Source organism: Colias philodice, chromosome 19 (genome assembly GCF_061535455.1).
Source record: "Colias philodice isolate Cphi_HAF_F1 chromosome 19, ilColPhil1 Martin Lab GWU primary, whole genome shotgun sequence".
NCBI lineage: Eukaryota > Metazoa > Arthropoda > Insecta > Lepidoptera > Pieridae > Colias > Colias philodice.
The window spans coordinates 7,301,893-7,325,203 of record NC_143104.1 but is presented as its reverse complement, the minus strand read 5'-3'; the positions used below and the strand labels follow the sequence as shown (position 1 = coordinate 7,325,203).

General features: G+C 33.7%; 2 protein-coding genes across 4 annotated transcripts in view; one reads left to right on the top strand and one right to left on the bottom strand.

Annotated features, from left to right (window-relative positions):
* The window catches only part of SK (small conductance calcium-activated potassium channel), a 219,463-nt gene that overhangs the window by 166,586 nt on the left and 29,566 nt on the right, over window positions 1-23,311 (bottom strand). The window lies entirely within an intron of this gene.
* Window positions 4,654-6,482, top strand: LOC149480035 (uncharacterized). The gene has a single exon (XM_089707351.1). The coding sequence runs from the start codon at window positions 5,072-5,074 to the stop codon at window positions 6,242-6,244; it is 1,173 nt and encodes a 390-aa protein (XP_089563477.1). The 5' UTR covers window positions 4,654-5,071; the 3' UTR covers window positions 6,245-6,482.

Below are 23,311 nucleotides of genomic sequence, written 5' to 3'. Positions count from 1 at the left end.
TATATGACTCAATTTATATTCAAAGCATGAGTATAATTAATATTAATTAAAAAAATCATTCGGACCTCGAAAGATATTTCTTGCCTTATTTTTAAATGGAAACTTTCAGTGATGCTTAAATACAATTTTAAAATATTTTAGTTAATTGCTTGATAATTATAAAATCAGCAATATTTGATAAAACTAAACATTATAATTACCTACATAAATTTCACAAACACCAAGGTAAAATAATTGAGAATTACCAATTATTATGGACAAATATATATCTAGCCAATTATATAATTTAAAGAGCACCTCTCTTGCTCAGTGCTTATCGAATGTGGTGTGGATTCAATCCACAGTCGTCAAAAATGTTAAGTATGAGAGTTTTGAAAAATTATATCCTATAAGAGCACTTAAACAAAATCGATCGTCGTAAAGGATGACAAAGAATAAGTATATCCTTATATCACTACAACTGTGTAAAACAAGTTGCATTCCGTTATCTATTTATCCCTTATGTATCTATGTTTAGATTTTTAAAGTACATAACGGATATTCATTCGGATAAAAAATTATTGAAATTTATTCGACATACTTCCAAAACAAAAATTGTAATCCTATAATACTGATACTTTAATTTGCTGAACGAATAACGAATAAGAATAGCAAATTAAAATACCTACCTTTATAAATAGAAAAGTGAACCAAAATCATGGACGTATAAAAAAAGACGGACGCCGTATTACGAACAAACAACGTGAAGCCACCATAGTAAGCTAGCGATCGCGTAAAGACAATAAACACGCACACACTCTCACCATAGTAAGCTAGTCGGCCGCCATTACGTCGTGAACTACCGACTGATTAACTGCGTCACTGTTTCACAAAAAATATTTAAAATGCCGTCTTGCGTGGTTAAATGGTGTCGCAACAGTACAATTTTAAATAACAAAACACAAGGGATTACATTCCACAGGGAAGCAAGTTATTTCTTTTATGTTTTAATGACAAAATTATTACGGCAAAATTTATAGAAAAAAATACAGCCGCCATTGTCATCAACACAGCTGTTGCCATGGCAACATGGCACACACGCATGGATGTTTCGCCGCCATTACTAGGCTTCACTCAATATTTAGGCGATATACCGTCCGTCTTTTTTTATACGTCCATGACCAAAATATAATCATTTCATTGGTCACCATTTAGGTTAACATGTAAAGCAAACCCTCCCTGGAGTACCACAGTAACTACAAGCATGTTTGTTTAAACCACAATGCGATTAAGGTTCAAAGGGTCTTCTCATATCTTATCAAGAGGTTTTAATCAGTGCTGGGTACATCTTACTGATGAATAAATTCATTCACCATTTGTAAGGTAATTTTTTTTTGATGTTTATCTTTGTAAACCCAAAACATTTACATTTTATAATGCGTACCTATTAGCAATGCACCAAATTTCTCCTGTCTGTATGATTCCTTTTATTATTCTAATGTTCTACGCTTATCATTAAAATACCGTTGAGAAAATAGAAAATACTTGTATGAAAACTGAATTAATATCGGCCACCACATTAAAATTATTAATATAACATTTGATATTCAGATCATTATAACGTTCTTTAATTGGATATTAAGAAATAGAATTCGTTAGAACTTCATTAGATTTATCTAAAAGGATTGTCTTTCTTTATTATAATTTAAGGTTCAAGCGTAGCATTATGCAAAATTCAATAGAATCTAAAGTAATAATTATTATGATTAACGTTTCCACGTCCTGGCGATATATCCATTCAAGAATAATTATAAAAGAACATTTCAAAATAAATTGCATTAAAACATTCCTCTTCGCAATATTTTTATAATTTCTCCACGTATTATTTATAGCACATGACAGCGAATCTATTTTAATGCAAGTGCGATGCACTTTAAGGCAGCGGCCAGCGAGCATTTGAGTCACATCGATAAAAATACATGAAAGCTTACATGCGGAAGAGCCTAAAATAAGACCAGTTATATTTAGTATTGCGTATTGCGATGTGGTCTCAAGCTGAATCTGGATCGAATGCACATCTGACCATGAGTCGTAACTATAAATGACTGAAATACCGATTATTACGACATTTAAGAAAGTTCTATCGAATAACTGAACATTTTTTTACCTCTATTAGCCTGTACATCACCACCATTAAAATTTATTTCATTTTGACCATTGCTTTCGAAAAAATAATAAATAAATCATATTTTATGTACGTTATTGTTATATCTTTAATTACTGAACATACTTATTTAATACCTTTCTCCATAAAAAACAACTGAATAACCACATATTACGATATTTTTTTAGCATAAAACTGAAAAAAAGAGGATTGCTACGTTTTTTTTAAATATGATGATATATTACTTTAGAAAATTATACGTACGTATAAATTAATGCCAAGACAAGCTTAACACTGATTGCTTTGCATATCAAATGTATTCAATACCTAACTATTGGACAATGGATTTCACTACGTACATGTGATGTTACATATATTGCCTAATAACATAATCTCTAGCACAATCTATAATATTATACATATAAATACAATATTACGATTGGCATTTGATACATAGTTGTACTATGCATAGTACAAGAATTTAATTCTTGTACTATGTATCAAATGCCAATCGTAATATTGTAGGTATTCGCAGCGTTACTACAAGAGCCCTACGTAGGTGGGGCTCGGAGTATGAGGACATACAATGGAGTGAGGATCTTTCAGTGCGATGGGGAAGGAGGTGGAGTAGTTAAGGCGTCTGTAGTGGTACTCGATGATTCACTGGACGTCGAACTACATGCACGCCTTAGCAACAACAATATTGTTGTGGCCACCCTCAGAACCAAAGCCTGGGAGATGATTGTAGTGTCCTTCTACTTCGAACCCGACAAGCCAATAGGGCCCTACCTGGACCATCTTATGCGGATAGGAAGAGAGTTGGGTTCCAATAAGATGGTCCTGGGAGGCGACGCGAACGCAAAGAGCCCGTGGTGGGGTGGCGACAAGGAAGACCAGCGAGGTAGGGATATGTCTGCTGTACTGGAAGCAATGGGTATGCACATACTCAACACCGGGGACATCCCAACATTCGACACCGTGAGAGGGGGGAAAAGATTCTCCAGCTACGTGGATGTGACAGCGTGCTCCGACGATCTGCTGAACCGAGTGGGCAACTGGAGAGTAGAGGAGGGTCTCACGAGCTCGGACCACAACGGCATATCATTCGGCATCAGACAACAGAAATCCACAGGCACGAACATAGTACGAACTACACGCATATTTAACACACGCAAGGCAAACTGGACTCAGTTTCATGAGAAACTGACTCAGCTGATGTCGGACAGACAATTGACTACACACGACATAGACACAATACACAGCACACAACAAATAGACGAGGCAATAGACAGTTACACACAAGCAATCACACAGACATGCAGAAACACTATGCCGACCAAAAAACACACACAAAAATTCAATTTGTCTTGGTGGAATGATGAGCTCGCGCAGATGAAAAAGGAAGTTGCCACGAGGAGACGCAGGATCCGAAACGCAGCACTTGTTCGCAGAAACCGCGTTGTTGGATTGTATCTTGAACAAAAGGAGAAGTATGAAAAGGCTGTGAAAGATGCGCAATGCGAGAGCTGGAAGGAGTTTTGCCGGAAACAGGATAGAGAGGGGGTCTGGGAGGGCATCTACAGAGTGCTGAACAGAGCCACTAGGAGAGAGGAGGATCTGTCTCTTACGAGGGGCGGTGAAACCCTCGACGCCCGAAGCTCTGCAGAACTGTTGGCGGAGACTTTCTACCCCGTGGACTTGGAGAGTGGTGAAAGTGAGGAACATCGTCTGACGCGCCGGCGGGCGGAGTCCTTGGACACCGAACCGCCGATGGGTCCGGACGATCCTCCTTTCATCATGGAGGAGTTGAAGGGAGCCGTTAGGTCCTTCAATCCCAAGAAGGCCCCCGGGGCGGATGGCCTCACGGCCGACATCTGCAAGCACGCTGTAGATTGTAACCCGGAGTGGTTCCTTGCGCTGTTGAACAGGTGCCTCACTGTCGCCTACTTCCCCAAACAGTGGAAGTGGGCGACTGTGGTGGTCCTGAGAAAGCCGGGCAGGGAATCATACCGGGTACCGAAAGCCTATCGACCGATTGGTCTCTTACCTGTTCTCGGCAAAATCTTCGAAAAGATGTTGGTCGCCCGACTCAGGTTCTACTTGCTGCCCAAAATAAGCCCCCACCAGTATGGTTTCATGCCACAGAGGAGCACCGAAGACGCCCTCTATAGACTAGTGAACCATATCAGAGATAAGAGGGAGGAGAAGAAGGTTTCTGTTGTGGTTTCGCTGGACATAGAGGGAGCTTTCGACAGCGCCTGGTGGCCAGCCATAAAGGTGCGGTTGGCCGAAGTTGGGTGTCCGGTGAACATGAGGCGGGTGATTAGCAGCTACCTGAGTGAAAGGGGAGTGAACGTAAGGTATGCAGGTGTGGAAGTAAGTAGGGAGACCAACAAGGGGTGCGTACAGGGGTCCATAGGTGGACCACTCCTGTGGGACCTCTTGCTGGATCCCCTGCTGTGGATGTTAGAGGAGATGGAAGTGTTCTGTCAGGCGTTTGCTGACGACATAGTGTTAGTGTTCGATGGAGATACGGGTTTAGAAGTAGAGGTCAAGGCAAACCGCATATTAGCAAAAATTGACGAATGGGGTGTCAGAAACAAGCTGAAATTCGCGCCACACAAGACATGTGCCCTGCTCTCGACACGAAAACTAAAATATGACAAGCCACGACTTACATTGGGGAGTGTGGACATCCAATATTACGATAATATTAAGATACTGGGCCTAATTATTGATGGCGGCCTGACATTCAACGACCATGTCGGGAGCGTTTGTAAGAAGGCAATCGCCCGCTACAAGCTGTTAGCGAGAGCAGCCAGAGTAAGTTGGGGGCTTAACCCCCAAGTAGTTAAGACCATATATATCGCCGTTATAGAACCGACTATCTTGTATGCATCAGCAGCGTGGGCGCCCACAGCGGAAAGGATGGGGGTCCGAAAGAGGCTCAACACCGTTCAACGAGGTTTTGCCCAGAAGATCTGCAAAGCATATCGGACTGTCTCTCTGAACTCTGCGTTGCTGTTGGCTGGGATACTCCCTCTTGATCTCAGAATACTCGAAGCTTCGAGGCTTTATGAGATCAAGAGGGGCGTGTCGCACCCGGCGGTGATGAGGGACAGGGAGGTGGAACGAATGGCACCCGCGATTGAGGACCCACATCCGGCAGAGCAGGTAGAGCTGGGGTTCGTCTTGGTAGATGAGGGCACCTATGCCGACGTGGTTGACAGCCACGTCCATAGGATCTATACGGACGGCAGCAAGATTGAGGGTCGAGTCGGAGCCGCCCTTTCTGTATGGGAAGGTGCGATCGAGACAAAGGCCATCAAGCTTGCATTGTCGCCGTATTGTACCGTCTATCAGGCTGAGCTCCTTGCGCTCAAAAGAGCAGTAGATATAGCCTGCAAGAGTGGAGCGGCAAAGGTCGGTGTCCTCAGCGACTCCAGATCGGCGCTCCAGGCGGTCACCCTGAGTTCCCCTCATCCCCTGGCTGTGCAAACACGGGCGGCCCTCCGAAAAGCTGCATCGCAGAGGCGGGAGGTCTCCCTGTTTTGGATCAAGGCGCACGCAGGGCTGAAGGGGAACGAACGGGCAGACGAGTTAGCCAAGGGGGCCGCTCTGGGGTTGAGGAGGAAACCGGATTACGATCTGTGTCCTGTTTCATTCGTCAAGCGTATCTTGAGACAGGATACGATTGGCGAATGGGATAGGAGATACGAAGTAGGAGGAACGGCCGGAGTCACGAAGCTCTTTTTCCCAAGCGCTGCTGCTGCATACAAAGTAGTCGGAAAAATAGACATCACACACCACATCACACAAGTACTGACTGGTCACGGCGGATTCGCCTTCTACTTGAACAGATTCAAGCTGAAGGAGAATCCGTCGTGTCTATGTCAGCCCGGAGTAGAGGAGACGGTTCCTCACCTGTTACTCGAGTGCCCTATTTTTGCAAGCAATAGATATGCTATTGAACAAAAATTAGGCATGGCGATGACGGGTGAGAATCTACCTTCCGCCCTGGGGGATAAGTTTAGGGATACTTTCTTTAAATATTGTAAATATATTGTAGAAGTAGTCAATAAGCGAAATAATGGGGTGTGATGTGATTCTGTGATATTAGGGATAGTTTCAATTGTTGTAGCATTTATTTTATTTATTTTATTTACCAGTATTTTAATATTTAATTTTGTATTTGTAATATTTTTATTTTGTAATAATTCTATTTTTAATTTATTATGTGGATATAAATTGTGATTGTAAATAAATAAAAAAAAAAAAATGAAAATAACGTCTCTGGACAATATTCCAGAGGTGGCGCGAACACCCTGTGATGGCGGGTGCCTTTAAAAAAAAAAAAAAAAAAAAAAAAAAAAAATATTGTAGGTATTTTACATGTTCAGTGTTCACTATTCATATTGTATTTTGATTGCATTCAATTCTTTGAAAATAAAGAAAACTTACTCCATACACTCAACATTCATGAATCTTTATTTATTGTTTCAGATCATAAATTACAACGGAGATATAAAATTTGTTTGATTGATCTTGCCTAACTTAGTACGAGCAGAAAATGCAAAAATAACGAATGAAAATAGATTCTTGTAAGATTATTTACGTAAAGTAGTCCCTAGACGATAATGAAAGCATGACAAGCACGTGAATTGTCATGCTGCATGACTGACAAAAAATCGAATCATGCATTTTAATACATTTCGCGTCTAGCCTTGATTTGTGATAGTAGATACTATAGTTTATGAAAACTCTAAGCTTTTGCATGTCTAAACGACCATGCGTCCATACTTGCAGGATAGAAAATATAAAGGTTCATCAAACAGCTTACAGCACGTAGTTTGCATGTCATGCATTTCAATCATCGATCTAAACGATCAAATGCATGACACCACGTAACGCATGTCATGCTGCATTATCGTCTAGAGACAACTTTATATTCTTGTTGAAAACAGAATTAAACCGAAGTCACGCATTTATAAGCCCACGCACTGCAATTTAGTTTAACAAAGAAAGCAGAACAAAGAAACTCCATCCGACAAAATCAATTATTCTTTTGTTGGTGTCCCCTTTTTCAGACTTCCAGATGATTTGCAGAATTATAATAAAGTCGATTCAAAAGTTTCTGAAAACATTTGCGTGCGGTATTCGGTCATCTTAAATCAGCAGCTGTGTATTTTGTTATCAAAACTTATTTTGATATATTAACCATTTTTTTAATTTCAACAACCGAGGTTATTTAACTAATCAATTTAACGATAATTATAAGATTCGACTACAGTTATCATAAAAAAGTACTAAAAAAGAGGAATAATGCGATGGCCAACGATCAAAAACTTGATAAATTCAATTGTACGAGTACATTGTACATATGGTCCATGTTAGCAAATCACAGTTTCAGAATATTCTGGAAACAAATCATTTAAAAAAAATCTTGTAAGAACTGAAGCTTTTGCAACAATGACAATTGAAAATTATTATTTAATCTAAATAGATGATAATTCAATTAGGTATCAAATTGTACACGTATATTAAAGTAAGAATTATGAATAAAAGGTTATATCGTAACTTACCAACTTAAGTCAAGATATTTTAAAACTATTGTAAAATTTCATATTTCCCCAAGTTTTATTCTACAATGGCTATTTCCCGAACATAAACTACACATTTTAGCGGCAATAGCTCTTAAGCTTTCGTATGACTTGGTGTTATGAAAATATTTTAACTTTTGAAAAGTTGGCGAGAATCCCGCGTATTATGGAAACAAGAGTCGCGAAAAGCATATTTTTTGTTACATTGTTACAGTATCTAATACATACACATACGGTGATTTTGTAGGCACTATTTTAATATTAAAGAAAACAAAAAATGTCAATAACAAATCAAATTATTCAAAAAACTTTTTAGACGAGAAAATAAATAGATACTAATTGTTACATGGAAGCGAAATTAATCGCAACCAATAACATAAAAATTAATTCACTGAAAATTAATAATTGTTTGCATGTTATACCTACTTGTTATTCCATTTAATCACGAATAAAATTCTTATCGAGTAGAATAATTTATGCTATAGAAAATTATACTCTTTATTTCAACATCTGTTACCTGCAAAAAATAACATTACATTACATTTTTTTTACAATGAAAAGGAACTACATACTTTCCTGCACTTATAACTTTTCCGTTGTTTTATACAGCTGTTATGTTTTCGCTGAAAAGCTTGCAAATTTTATTCAGGAGATGTAATATAAAAGGCATAGAGTGCCCAATTACTAGAGCAAACGAGAATCTCAGTCGTCAAAACGAGCTAACATAATTAAGCTTGCAAAATCTCAACTTTTAATTACACTGTGCGCGAGGATTTTTGCCTTAATTCCATCACTATTTTTTCACGTTTCACGTTTATTAAATTGCAATGGCCATTTTGTCCGTTGGATGTGGCATTTGGTAGGTATATTACAACAAAAGTTTTCGGAGTATTTGATTAACTAAAATATGGTAGGTATGGTATGGTATGGTACATTGTATTTGTATGGCAAAAGAAAGAAATTGCCACTGCAACCGTTTGTCCAGTGCTATTTTAAAAATTATGTTTTTATGTATTTTAACTCTTAATAACATGGACTCATATTAAAAGACTATTCTCGCGCCTTCTTACAATTTGACAAAGGTATTGGTTCCGTAAAAAAATATTAGAATATAGGTAATGCTTTAACATTGTAGTCTATGCTTATACCCAATGAACATTATAATATGGTGGTTTTTAAAGTACAAAATCATTATCAAATATTTCCAAGAATCAAACTTTTATTCAAGCTTGATCGCTTCATTATATCAAACGTCTTGAATAATCTCAGCTCCGATTAAGTGAATTTTAAATTGAATTTCCATTAATCGAGTCCCTTTTAACGTTTGATAAGGGTTCGAAAGATCTCGGAAATCTTTGAATGATACCGGTTCATTTGTAGAAAGTAATTGAGGCTTTCTCGACAGTTTCAAACCACGTTATAACACGTGCCACACTTCACTGAAATAGGCATAAGTATTTTATTGGTTAAACCTCCGTCAATGCTGTATTATTGACGTATTCGTTACGATTAAAAATCGCCCCAAAGACTTCTTAATTACTTCCACTATATTTTTAAACCGTATATTTATAGAAATATAAAGCCCATAGTAATGAATACTTCCCGCCAATATCCGTTTATGGGAAACATTTGCAAAGTCTAATATCCGCAATCTTGAGAACTAATTATGATCAGTGTTCGAATATTGTAAGCCGATTTATTTTTTAAATCATTGTGACAGAAATTGATATCTCAGAAGCCCTCGATAAAACATTATCTATGTTAATATTTTCTCTAGAGAACAATACAAAAATTGTTCTTTTTTTTAGTGTATAACTTTTGAGTTCAGTTGTAGAATTTTTGAGCACGGTAAAAGAATTGATTTTTAAATTAGATAGAAATTTGAAATATCAATTATGAGGTGGATAATTTGTTCAAATCTTCTCAGCAAACAATTTTTACCACTGATCTTTTTCTGGCGACTACGATATTCCATTAAAACCTCCGATACGTAACATGTTGTTCTTCAATTACCTGAAAGAAGAAAGCATTTTGTTATTAATGTAGATAATATTAAAAATGTGCTACTAAGATAAAACAAACGAGCTAATTAAATTTCAGTTTCTATGTGAATTGGGTTACTGTTTTTATCATATTGTATTACAAAATTTCATCATAACGTACGACAATTAATTTAAACTTTGCTTTTTTATATCGTCAATGTCGGTGATTATTTTAAAAGCATCAATAAGGTAAGGAAATTTAATATTTAATACTTATAGTACTTAAAATATTCTTCTCTATTGAGAAGAATTGAGATTCACCTGAAGTTATGAACTCGGCCTCGTTATAAGTTTAGAACTGCAGCGGGGAATAAATAACAAAATTTAAGCCTTCCTCGATTCTTTCAAGGGTGTATATTTGAAAAATACGCTTCCAATATAGCAAATGACTTGAGAAATAAATGGTGCAGTTTAGAAAACTTTCTCAAGAAATAAACCAAATTTACGACTCAAATTTATAAAGATTTATTTATCATTTAACTGCTAGCATTCAATGTATCCAAAACACATTAAAACAAGATGGATGGTACATCCATGTATGTTTGTTACTCTTTCACGTAAAAATTACTTGACGGATTTGAATGGAACTTTGCTATAGACACGTTTACATCAGATACATCAGAATAACACGTCATGAGCGATATATTTTACACGTGTGTTTGTTCGCAGGTGAAACTGCGCTGCTCTACTAGTAACTAATATTAATAACAAATCAATGAATAAACTTCTAAATTAATTATTATACTGTCGCAAATCTGTAATAAATATGTCCAAATCAAAATTAGTCAAATTCAATAAGCAACCGAATCCGATAAAGTTTTAATGGTGACGCTAATTGGTACCATTTTCTCGCTTTGAATAAATAAATGTTACTCTAGCAGAGTTAACGGCGCCATTAATTCACGAATTAGTTTAAATTCGATCAAAATTTTATGATCTAAGTGCACGCCGTAGCTCAATTTTATCGTTTTACTGTGCTATTTATTGATAGTTTATCTTGATGGTGCTTTATATTCGAATAATTCAATAATACAAATAGAAAAGACCAAAATGAAGTATATAGTAATTACTGAAATAGTTCTTCTTATTTTTTATCACTCTTCAGTTAATACTATTCTTTTGAATGTATTTAAAGACGTAAAATATTTTATACTGTCTAATGTATACTGTACAATTGTACAATGTACATACAGTATACTTTACAAAGTATTTTAATAAAGAGGCAATAACATAAGATATATTTTATTCAAACTGATTCAAATCTCCTCCAAAAAAGTCAAAAGTCGTCTAGACATCGAAAAGACAATTCAGAAGCGTAGTCAAAAGATGTGAAACCTTTACATAAGAGGGATTCATCGAAAGCGATAGACAATTGAAAAGAATGGCACTTTCGAGAAGATTGAGTGTGCTTAAAACATCTTACAAAAAGCGCCTTGGAGCAAGACCCTCTTTACATTACAATACTGAGCAAATATCGATGATACATTCAAACAAAGTGAGAGCGTTTGCCATTTTCCGTTCAAGACATAAAAAGTAACGAAAATATAAAATTTTATAAGCTGAACAATGGTGTTAAACAAAGTTACTTATTATAATTGAAAACGTATTTTTTACAAGAGATTTAGCACATATTGGTTCTTGATTAAATTTAATAGCCTTTTAACAACAAATTTTATTAATTAAAACCTAACAAAAGCCTGTAAACACTAGAAATAAAGGAAACCCTAACTTCAGATTAAAATTGATTTTGTAAACCTGGAGAAAATTTTCGTTAACTTCATAAAATATGGAAGTAGCTTGAGTAGTAAACTTCAGCGAAGTGACCTCTTCACTTTTACTCATTAGCCATTCTTCAAAGTTTAACTAAGAAACTGGTGTTTGAGCATAGTATAAAGAGAGAAGTAAGCCAACTCCCAGCATTTAGGAGCGCACGGTACCTAAACGAGGCGCAGGGTTGTCATTTAACTAACTTAACTTAATTTTATAAACAAAAACCGAACGCTCACAGCAATGGTGCGGCCCTCATGAGATCGCGGAGTGGAAACCGAGCGGCATTGTGTGCTTGCGTATGTACATGAACGGCTCGCCGTGTACGTGGCCAAGCGCATCGCGTACATACAAACGGCGCGATGTACCTTTATTCGAAGATAACTTACTTCTCTCTTTATACTATGGTTTGAGTCAATTAGTGAAGGTATTCTCGAATTACTTCCCCGATACTTGACTACGTGTCGATTGATTGTGGGGACTAACAAGATGTATCTCCTGTCAAGGTGACATTGAAATAATAGATCTATTATTACATTGGTCCATTTATCAGGACATTGTTTTCTTTGTAACCAATTAGGAATAGTTTTCGTGTAATGGATTTTGCGTTCAACATCAAATAGAGTAGGATTATTGGTTTAATTGTAGAATACAACAAGATATAAAAACAAGATACTTATATAATATGTCAGATATTATTATGTGTATGTATTTTCTTAAATATAATTGAAACTTACATGCAATTTAGAAGTAAGCCATATTAATTGTGCATGTGTACTATATAACTGCAAGAAGTTATTTAAGAAACTGCAAAGTTATGATTTAATTTATGCCCAAATGTTCCAGAAGGTCTAAATTTCTTGTTGAGAACGCCAATACACAACAGCCTGGCCCATGGCCAGCTTATGTCGAGATGGCCGGTAATTGAATATTCGGGTTTACGTTACATATTATGAACGGTCGTTGTATGTTTATAGCTTTTGTAACTTTAACATCAAATATTGACACTTAAGCTTTTGGGCTAAGGGTTTGTAATTTAGTATTATTTTCTAACCTTAGTATGTGTGATAAACGTATTTGTTGAACCGTGAACCAAACGGGAACTTCAATACCAAAAAATATAATTGAAATTGACGGTACTGAAAATGTAAAAGCCTCATGTATTGATAGCATATTTAATCCGCTTACAAAGCATTACAGTATTGCCTAATATAATATGCTTATTCTTTTTTCATATTCCACTCAAATAAGTCTCTATGAATAAATGTTTGTAATTTAATACAAATAAAAAATATTATTCTTCCAAAACTACGTTAAAAGTTCAGAAAATGTGCGGTGCATGCGGTGTTATTGTATATGTATAATCTAAAGCATGGAAAAAATAATATAACATCGTTTGTACACGAGGCTATTGCTTCTTATTTTGAATTAATTTAACAGAGAGATCATACTTGATTTTATGTATAAAGGCATGTAATGAAGGAAAGGTTAGTCTACAACATACGCTGAAATAAAAATCATACTAAGTATTACCTCATTCCCACCGGGACAGTAATATGAAAGTTTTTATTACTGCTATGCGAGTGTTCCAAACTTTAGGGTATAACGCATAAACATAAATCATTGGAAAATTGTGCCCTTGATAACTGAACTTGTGTGAAATTTTTCAATTACCTTTTTGGTCACGTACAGAATGAATTGAATGGTTTTACATTACGGTTCGATAATTCAGGATAAATTATCGACATAAATGTAAACTAAAATATTATAATATTAATAATCATAAAAATTAAACCTACAATACAATTCTTTTTAATAAATAATATTTTCATTTACCTCAGACTACGATACTTTCATATTTATAATGTTGATATATACATATTATTGGACGTTTTATTTTCAATACGTAAGACCTGAAAAGAAAAGCGTTTGATACCAACCAGCACTCCATAGTCTAAAATTAAACAGCATTTAGCCATCGGAAATGCCAATCAAAGGTCGAAATATTCTCGTAAACAACCGCCTACTAATTGCATTGGAGCGTTTGAATCAATCGTATTTCTAACTAGCCGCTCCGCGCGGTTTCACCCCCGTGGCTCCTCTCCTGTTGGTCGTGATGATATATAGCCTATAGCCTTCCTCGATAAATGAGCTATCTAACACCGAAAGAATTTTTCAAATTCGACCAGTAGTTCTCGAGATTAGCGCGTTCAAACAAACAAACAAACAAACTCTTCAGCAAGTATAGATTAGCGTTATAATACCTGGGAATCGATCTAAGCTTGGGAAAAAATTTCTTATTATGGGCATATGAGTATAATAGAGGAAAAAAAACCATTGAATTGCATGGATTGTGAGATTTTCATGTTAATGCTATTCCAGTTTTAATGCTTACGTGATAAATAAAGAAGAATTTGTTCTAAAATTCGTTCTGATCGGGTTTTATGATAACTGAGGGCCGATTTTTCAATCTATGGTTAAAACTTATTCGCCCAATAAAGCATTACACTATAACATTAAAATGTCACCCGTAATCTGTCAAATACAGGCAAAGAATCACAGCAAAGAATACATTTTTGAATTGATAGTTTAATACGTTATTCGACGAATAAGTATTAACCAAGGATTGAAAATCAGCCCTAAGTGTACTTTAAAAGAAATCATGTCATTTTATGAATGCAAACTCTAATTCCACCAAAATAACTTTCCAGGCCAATCATCAGGTTACCACGTCTGTTTATTTATGCACATTTCAATTACAGGGGATAGTATACTATGAGACTGAGAGTTGGAACATCTGAACCAAACGTTCTTCAAAAGTCTTCAGTCAGCACGGAACCTAATTGAAACTCAAACATGCTTTTGTATGACGTTATGTATAAACAGTAGGTACTAGACTATACTAACATAATTGATACTTGGCTCTTCCTGAACAATTATTTGTTTTATAATACTATACGAGCGAACTCTACACTATTCAATATACATGAGTATGTTTTTGGAATTTAAGTGAAAATACAACAGACTTCATTTTAATATTTTATTTGGTTTGACCTTTTCATTATGTCACCTAAACGGTTGTAAAGTTTTTAATTTATGAATATTAGACCGTACTCGTAAAATATAGAATTTTCAACTATTAAAACTCTGTATAGTCTTATAAAACAAATTTCAAATTAAATCAGTCATTATTCCCTAACTATAACTTTGGAATACGTAATACTATTCAACTTGTAATCATCTTCTATATATTTCTAAGACCTCCCACGCAACAAAAGTGAAACTTCACAAATGATTAGATAGATTAGTTACGCTTTTAACTTCCAAAACTTTGCGGTTCTATAGAAAATTAATTTACGATAAGGAGATTCCTCCTGGGCTATATAAATGAAGCTTGACATCGATTGGAATCAGAGTTGAGATTTTATTTTCTCTCCGTCCGATTTTATTTTCTTTCAGAATATTCCATGGGATTAGAAACATCGTTACGTTAAGAGATTATTTGTGGGTGTCTGTGGGCGTTTTATACATCCGTTCTTGATAATATTTGATACAATTTAACGTTCATATTTTATACGTGTTTACTGTTTACTAGTGAGCTGAAAGAAGTGTCAGTTAAATATAAGATACCAGCTTGTGGGGTGTACATAACTCTTAGAATTGGGGCTTTTCTAAATTAAATAGGACATGATGCTTCTACAAAAGATGGAAAGTACATTGTATTCATTTAATAATATTTCCGTGTAATAGATAACATATAGTCATTAGATATATAACATAGTACGCCATTACTTTAATTATCTGTATACAAATATTGTTTTGTATTTTTAACCTTCAATATCTAATGATCTTGAAACAAAACGATTACTGATCTGAACTTGTCTGTTATCGTTTAAAAGTTGTTTACACCAATAGGTAATAAGCTTGAGTAGAAAAAACACACTTTTCATAACATTTCATTTTCATAAACAGAGCTGAGTAATGTTTATCAAAATCCAAGAAGCTGAAGCGATGTTGGCTGAACGTCAAAATGTTCTTAGTTATAATGCAAATATATTCAAAATATTTTCGTATATGCTTCCGCATATTAATAATTGTGATTCATCACTATCGATACATACAAAGTATGTTTGATATTTGTTTATAATTTAGAATTATGTTTAAAGACAACATTCCGTGTAAAAATCATTTTACAATATTTTACTGTGATTCAATCTAATCGGTGTTTTCCCGTCATATTCAATTTAATTGTTGTTTTTATTGGGCTATAAGGTACGATAAGGTTTGGTGTTGGTGAATTTGTCCTTGGTATAGAACATTTTCATAATGATACCATTAAAATTGTAACAGTATTGAGGACTACTTGTTGATAACTGTAATGATTATCTGAAGAAATAAGAATAATCAAATGCATTGTATTGGCTATAAAATTTTATGATTCGTTTCTTTGAATAATAATTTTGGTAATAATTACATATCAAATATATCAAAGACAATAATAATATGCCCCTTCTCCAGTTCTTCTAAGGTATATTTTATGTTATGTCATAACTCAAACAGTATGTTATAAACAAACTTACATAGATAATCACAAAGCTGTTATTGTAATATTAAAAAACGATAGGTACTAACTTGTACGTATAGTAAAAATGCCAATGAAATATAAAACGAGGTGTTAATATTAACAAGGTCTATCGATCGCGGCCCATTAAACCCTGTTTACATAAATCAAGCTCATTCATTGGTGTGGAAAGTTGTACAATCAAGTAAGTAAATTGAACAATCGGGCTGCTTTCCTTTGACATTAAAACACCATTTACTGGTATTGTACATTATAGATATTATATTATATTAAAAGGTGCAGATAGCTTACTAATACGACATTCAATCTTCAAAATCGGCATCCTAAATGCACGCACGATTAGAGATCAAAATAAGTTGGCATGATTGAATGCCAGTTTACATGCAAACACAGTTACGAGTACTTCTTTATAATACAATATCGCATTCACGCATCATTTAAATTTTTTTGATTTTTTAATGATGCGTCATTCCATAAATTATTTTGATTTGAGTACCAAAATAATTGGACTACATGGATACGTTGAAGAGTCGCCTGCATTTGACGGAATATACTAAAGAAAACTTTTATAATAAAATAATTATTATTTTGACTATTTATACAGCTATTTGCTACATTATTCCTAAACTGTGAGATGGAATCCAAAATCATGTTTATACGCATGAATTCGCAAGTGAATGTTCGTCCAAAATAAAGTAATTTAAACCAGATGACGGTAAACAGAGCCCGTTGCCAACACTCATTTGTCATTACGAGTGTATACTTGAGTTCTTACAAAATATCCTATTTATATTTCCATTTCACTTATTTCTGAAAGCCAAAGATTTCGATTTTTATGAACTTACGACGATGTCAATTCCAAGATTCGTAGAAATGTGTACAAATATCAAATATCGTGTGACTCTTCATTTCTATTACATACAGGTTTCCGTTTTCATTATTGAGTACATTTTATTGGAAAATCGTTCTTACTCAAAATTTCTAAAGTAAACTCTACAACAAATTGATAAAGAACATTTTTTGCAAACCAAAGTGGCAGTATACGTCCCTATCCATACTAATATTATAAATGCGAAAGTAACTCTGTCTGTCTGTCTGTTACTCAATCACGCCTTAACTACTGAACCAATTTGCATGAAATTTGGTATAGAGATATTTTGATACCCGAGAAAGGACATAGGATAGGTTTTATCCCGGAAATCCTACGGGAACGGGTTTTTCTTTGAAAACGCGGGCGAAGCCGCGGGCGGAAAGCTAGTTCTAAATATATTCCATAAATAAAATTCCAAATTAAAAAACTGTTGCATTCTAAATCAATCTAAGGTTTTGTATTCTTTTGTTTTGGAATTTTTGTCATGTTTATTAACTGAAAATACAGTATACCAAATCATATATACAATTATATTAGTTAGGGCCTACTTTTCAATGCCTGGTTAAAACTTATCCGTCCAATAAAGTATTACACGATAATATTAAAATGTCACGTAAACTGTCAAATACAGGCAATTAGAATACGTTTTTAAAATAGTAGTTTTATACATTATTCGACGAATAAGTTTTATCCAAGGATTGAAAAATCGGCCCCTAGTATATTAAATTTATATTTTTCTTCAACGTTTATCACAGAAAATGTCGAAACGACACACAGAAAATCATTTTTGTTACAAAGGGCGGGCTGAAAAAAACAAATGTTCTTTATGTTTTCTTTCAAGAGTCTTGTTATTATTCATTCTCTTTTATTATTCCAAAGTTGCCATACAAACACCTTAAGTCTTAAAACAATTTGAATATTAGAAAACTTTCCATACATCATAGAATATGAGGTGTATGGATGGGTTTTAGGCATTTGTTTTTTATAAAATACAAGTTTCTTTAAATTTATGATTATTATTTGAAAAGCGCTAGAGTATCAATGACATAGCATGAGTATCAAGTCATAGCAATCTCATAAAATCTTCAATTTAAAAATCATACGGACATAGGTATAAGGAAATAATTTTCCAATTAACATTTTATCAAGAGCGTGGTGAACATTGGTTTTTAGGCAATGTTTTAAAAGTTTATGTAAGAGACCGCGATAAATGAAGTCAAGTCATACGACTAGTGTTGCAATTCACAATTAAAGGAACTAAAAGGACTCCAAATAACGCTAATGTTAATGTAAATCAGGTGAAAATTTCAGGAAGTACTTATTTATTTAGTTTACTGAACGTTTGCTTCAAGAATACGTAATGCCGTGAATAATGTAACAGTGAAACCTCTGAAAGCAATTACACGATATTTATATAGTAATGTATAACAATTCTAGATAGTTTTTTTACTGTTTCTGTATTTATTGAAAATGTTCTAAATTCTTGTTAGTTGTGAATGGCGTTAGTTAGTTGATAAGTTTTAATATTATTTGTACGTATTCAACTAAGAAACACACTGGTTGATATTGTTAAATTAATTATTAGCACATGAGAAATATTTATTGGGCACAATAATAATACTCAGAACCCCATAGTTGTCTTCAGTTATTTCGAATTTAAATTTATAACGAAGAAATTGAGGTTTAGTTATATTTTAAATAGACTCATGCTACCATGTAATATAAAACATAACCTCAAAAAAGTTTGAGCGTTCATAATAAATTCCTAACATTGAACTAAAAATTTATTTCCATTCTTTTGTACATGGTTCCGCTAAACTTTGATAGGCCCGACCTTTATAAAAGGTATTCATTTGACCTTCAATTCCTTCAGTGGGCGAAAGCCATGTTTTAGGTTACTGTAATAACACACACAACTTTGTAATAAATGGTCCTACTATCGTATAAAAAGAAATTCGAACTACGATCTATACGTGTGTTTCAATTCATATTTTACTTATTGAAGAATACATATTATTATAAAAATGGAATCTATTTATCAATTATAAATAGTCATATACTATATCGCATTTGTTTATTTATGTAACGAAGAGAACTCGATGGCATGAAAAATAAAAAATTAATATACTCTGTGTATTTTAAATGGAGGTCTAATTATCTTATGACCACAATAAACATAAGAACGTGCCTGGCAGTGATTGCATAGAGCGGTAAGACAGATTTGTAGTTAAAATACTTTTAAGGAATTATTTGCTATACTTTGATAATATCTTTGTACAATAAAAAAGTATTGTTTGGTTTTATGAAACCACTGAAAAACATATTTTCATTCATGCAAATGCTGCTGAACCGAATTTCATGAAATTTGGCACACATATAGAGGATAGCTTGGATTAATACATAGGATAGTTTTCATCCCGAAATGTGCGGGTCTGCCTTCGATTACGCGGGCGAAGCTGCGGCCGAAAAGCTTGTAACTTGTAAACATGAAATAATTTAATATACTTCAATTTAATGTTGTTTCCTGACGAATGCTGGCATGGTTATCAAAGCAAAGAGCAGCCAGTATGAGTGCAAAAAATAGTGTAAACATAAGTGCACTCTATTCCATCACTCGTCGAGTCAAATTGGATTAGATATAAACAACTCTCAGCTTTATTTTAAGGTTCATATGGTTGTAGTTTGTATTAAAGTCATAATCAAGACTAAAAATATAACCATATCAAGCAATAATATATCGAGGTAGGTTGATTTTTCTACAAAATATAAAGTTCTATACTTTCATATATACCTAAGAACTGTTTCGTTTTAACAATGTGCACTAATGTAATAATAATGAACGATTTTTTAATTTATTTATCTTAATAAAGTTATTTTATACACAGACACGGATTTTGAAATCAGTTGTTTTATATTTATGTATTTAATCGTATCAAATAAATTAATGTCTACAAAACAATACTTTATAACAGACACACATTCTTGGTTGCCAGGAGATATATTATTTTGGTAATCTATACATAAAATATTAAAATAACGTTCTTCAGCAATAAAGTAAAATATAACAAAATATGTGACAAGGCTAAAAGGCCACATAAAATGACAAAATTCCTGTTATTATGACGCGATGTCACAAGAAATTAATATACTGGGAAATGGGTTGGAAAACATTACGAAAGTTATTAGCTCTACGGGGCTTCATTTAGAAAGTAAGATATATTGCTAGAATTTATTATTTCAATAGTATTTGTACTTAAGTGATAAATAACTTCTTAAAGAGTTAAAGTTTTAAGTTTCTTCGCAGGGGACTTTCACGTGCTGTTAATATGTTATATAATGTATTATTTAGTTCATAAATTATAACAATAGTTAAAAAGAAAGAGTTTAAAGTTTTAGCAAAATATAAAGAGTAGTAACGAAAATTGCGTTTAGAAAGTTATACAATTTCAATTATATTCAATGGAAATATAGAAAACAAAATGAAAACATTAATAAAATTGTTTTGTTTTTAAAACCTTTTTTTGTTTCAGTGGGAGTACCTATTGAAAATTCATGTCCACTGTTGTAAATCTAAAATCAGTTATTACATATTATTTAATCATAACACAGATCGATAACGTCTTACATCATTTGATATCTTCAAATAAAAAAATATACACAATATTTCGGGGCTTTTTTTTTGTTTACTTTCGTTCTGTGGAGATAAATAATAAATTTTAAGACAAAGAAAATATTCAAGAGAAGTCATATCATAATTTGGATTTATTCAATTTATATACGAGTTTTAATCAAAAGTTGGGACCCATTTGATTAGCATGAAGGCTTTGAATGCGAATTTTCCGTATGAAAAACGTTACACAAAAGGGTTGTAATTTACAAGGATTTAATTTCACGGTAAAGCCATACATATCACTTGCAAGCACATTTCATTTTATGCTAGTATAACCCTGCTAAAAAGAGTTGTAGCAATTTCGTTTTAAAAGTTGCATATAACCGGGAGAAATGAAGAGGTAATTAAATTATATGAAATTGCACTGTGTGTGTTTGCGTAATGGCATTTGCTTGTACTTTTCCCACGACACACTATATTAGAGTGTTTATTTATATAGTAACTCTAATAGCGTAGGGCGTTTTTAGGATGCATGCAGACACTAAATAAAAATTAAATGAAAATAATTCTGAAGGATTCGGAGTATTGTTTTTTGTAGAGCACTTGGTGGACATAGGACAATTTTTAAATTTTTAGCTTGTGTTAAGCTATATTTTATGCCTACCAGATATTCAATTAATCGAACTGTATAATAAGTTATTTATGGTGTACTATTTTAGTATCAAATTATTAAGCGGGTCTTACATTAATGTAATTAATTTGTCAATAAAAGAATCAGAGTTATCTTCACTGGTTATATTTTAGGTAATTCTTTTTGTACAACAAAGAAATCGATGTTAATCAAACCACCTACATAATATAAAATTCGTAATCAATACAACGAAAACTAATGATGACAAAAATAACTCATTATTGCATATCCAATATCCATGTCAAAATTACTGTTGTATTATTGTAAGCCATGGTAAGCGTGTTATTGAGTTGACAATTCATAAAGTTCAACTTGTGGGGAAGTAGAGCATGATAGAATAAGCGTGGTTCAATGAACTTTTATTCCAGTTACGTTATATTACTTACAGTATCGTAGTACAAGGTAAATAGTATAGAATCGATTTATTTTCAACTAGATTTCCGCCCGCGGCTTCGCCCGCGTTTTCAAAGGAGAACCCGCATAGTTCCCGTTCCCGTGGGATTTCCGGGATAAAACCTATCCTATGTGTTAATCCAAGTTACCCTCTATATGTGTGCTAAATTTCATTGTAATCGGTTCAGTAGTTTTTACGTGAAAGAGTAACAAACATCCATACATCCATACATCCATACATCCATACATCCTTACAAACTTTCGCCTTTATAATAGTATTAAGAATCCATACATCCATACATCCTTACAAACTTTCGCCTTTATAATAGTATTAAGATACAACATTTATGTAACTTACGCAAAAGTTGACTAAAATAATCGTAACAAAAAGGTTATAGCATAGCTTAAAGAAAATTCGGATACTCATTCAACTTCAGGTCTTAATACCATTTATATAAAGACGATAAATTATTAAACATGGCTTCGTCCTCCGAGATTAGCTTGTACAGCACAATTCTTGCCAAACATAATTAGGATTCAACTTCACTTATGTATGTAAGTTCTTCTCAATTTCAGAGCGTATGTACTTACACACAAAATATTTTTTTATAAAAGGGATACATAATTATATTGGAGCAATTTATTCAAAATTTACTGAAATAATAACGTGCATCTTTCATTAATTAACGTAGGACTTGGATACTTCGTTTGTACAAATGAATTTCCATTCAATCGGAAAATTCATTTATAACATAGTTACTGACCTCTTTATGTTGTAAAAAGGGATTTCAAAGTATATCCTCTTTGACCGATTCAAAGTTTTACTCAAGGGTCTGGATAACACGATGTCAGAGATAACCTTATCACGTCATTTACATACAGTTACAAAGCCCTTGAAATGCTTTGAAAGGATCTGAGGGCGCGATCGAAGTTTACATAGAATATAATTCTTAACTTCTTTTTCTTCTCTCTTTTAAGAAAACCTACACCGCGTTGAAATTGTCAAAATCAACCAAATTTAAATGAGATCATATGGGAAGCACAAGCTTTCAAATAAAAAAGAATTATTTTATATCCAAAAAAATATATAAAGGCGAATTGAGATATTTTGAGAAGTAGGTAGATAGTTCTTTACAATTATTCAGGTCTGAGCTATCCTTTTTTTTGATAGTTTCATAGGGGAAAGTTATTGAAGTGAAAACTTCTTTAGCGGTGTTAAGCACTTTTTCTGTAATGGGTATCAAATCTTAAACTCGCGTCAGGACACGTGACTTGACCGAAAAAGCGTAAGACGGATACCATTCCAAAATATCAAACATGCTCAACGTTAATAATCAAGTTTTCACTTCTGCCGGCACTCCCGGAGTGCAACCCGTCTTTTTTTTATTATTAGCTTTGATTTGTCTTCGAACGTTTCAGTGTTATATATGACATGTTATATTCCAGATAAGTTTGTTTTATGTCACTCTTCATCTAATACTCGTAAAGAATTAATAATGATTGATTTAAGTAACCTTATGTAAAAAAATGACTGTGAGTAAAATATAGTAGATGATCTATTAAAAAGACAACCTAATTTTAAAAAATATCTGATGTTTAAATTAATTTCAAG

Excerpts from the sequence above, each read along its gene's own strand:
- LOC149480035 (XM_089707351.1), top strand. The coding sequence starts at position 5,072 with ATGGGGGTCCGAAAGAGGCTCAACACCGTTCAACGAGGTTTTGCCCAG.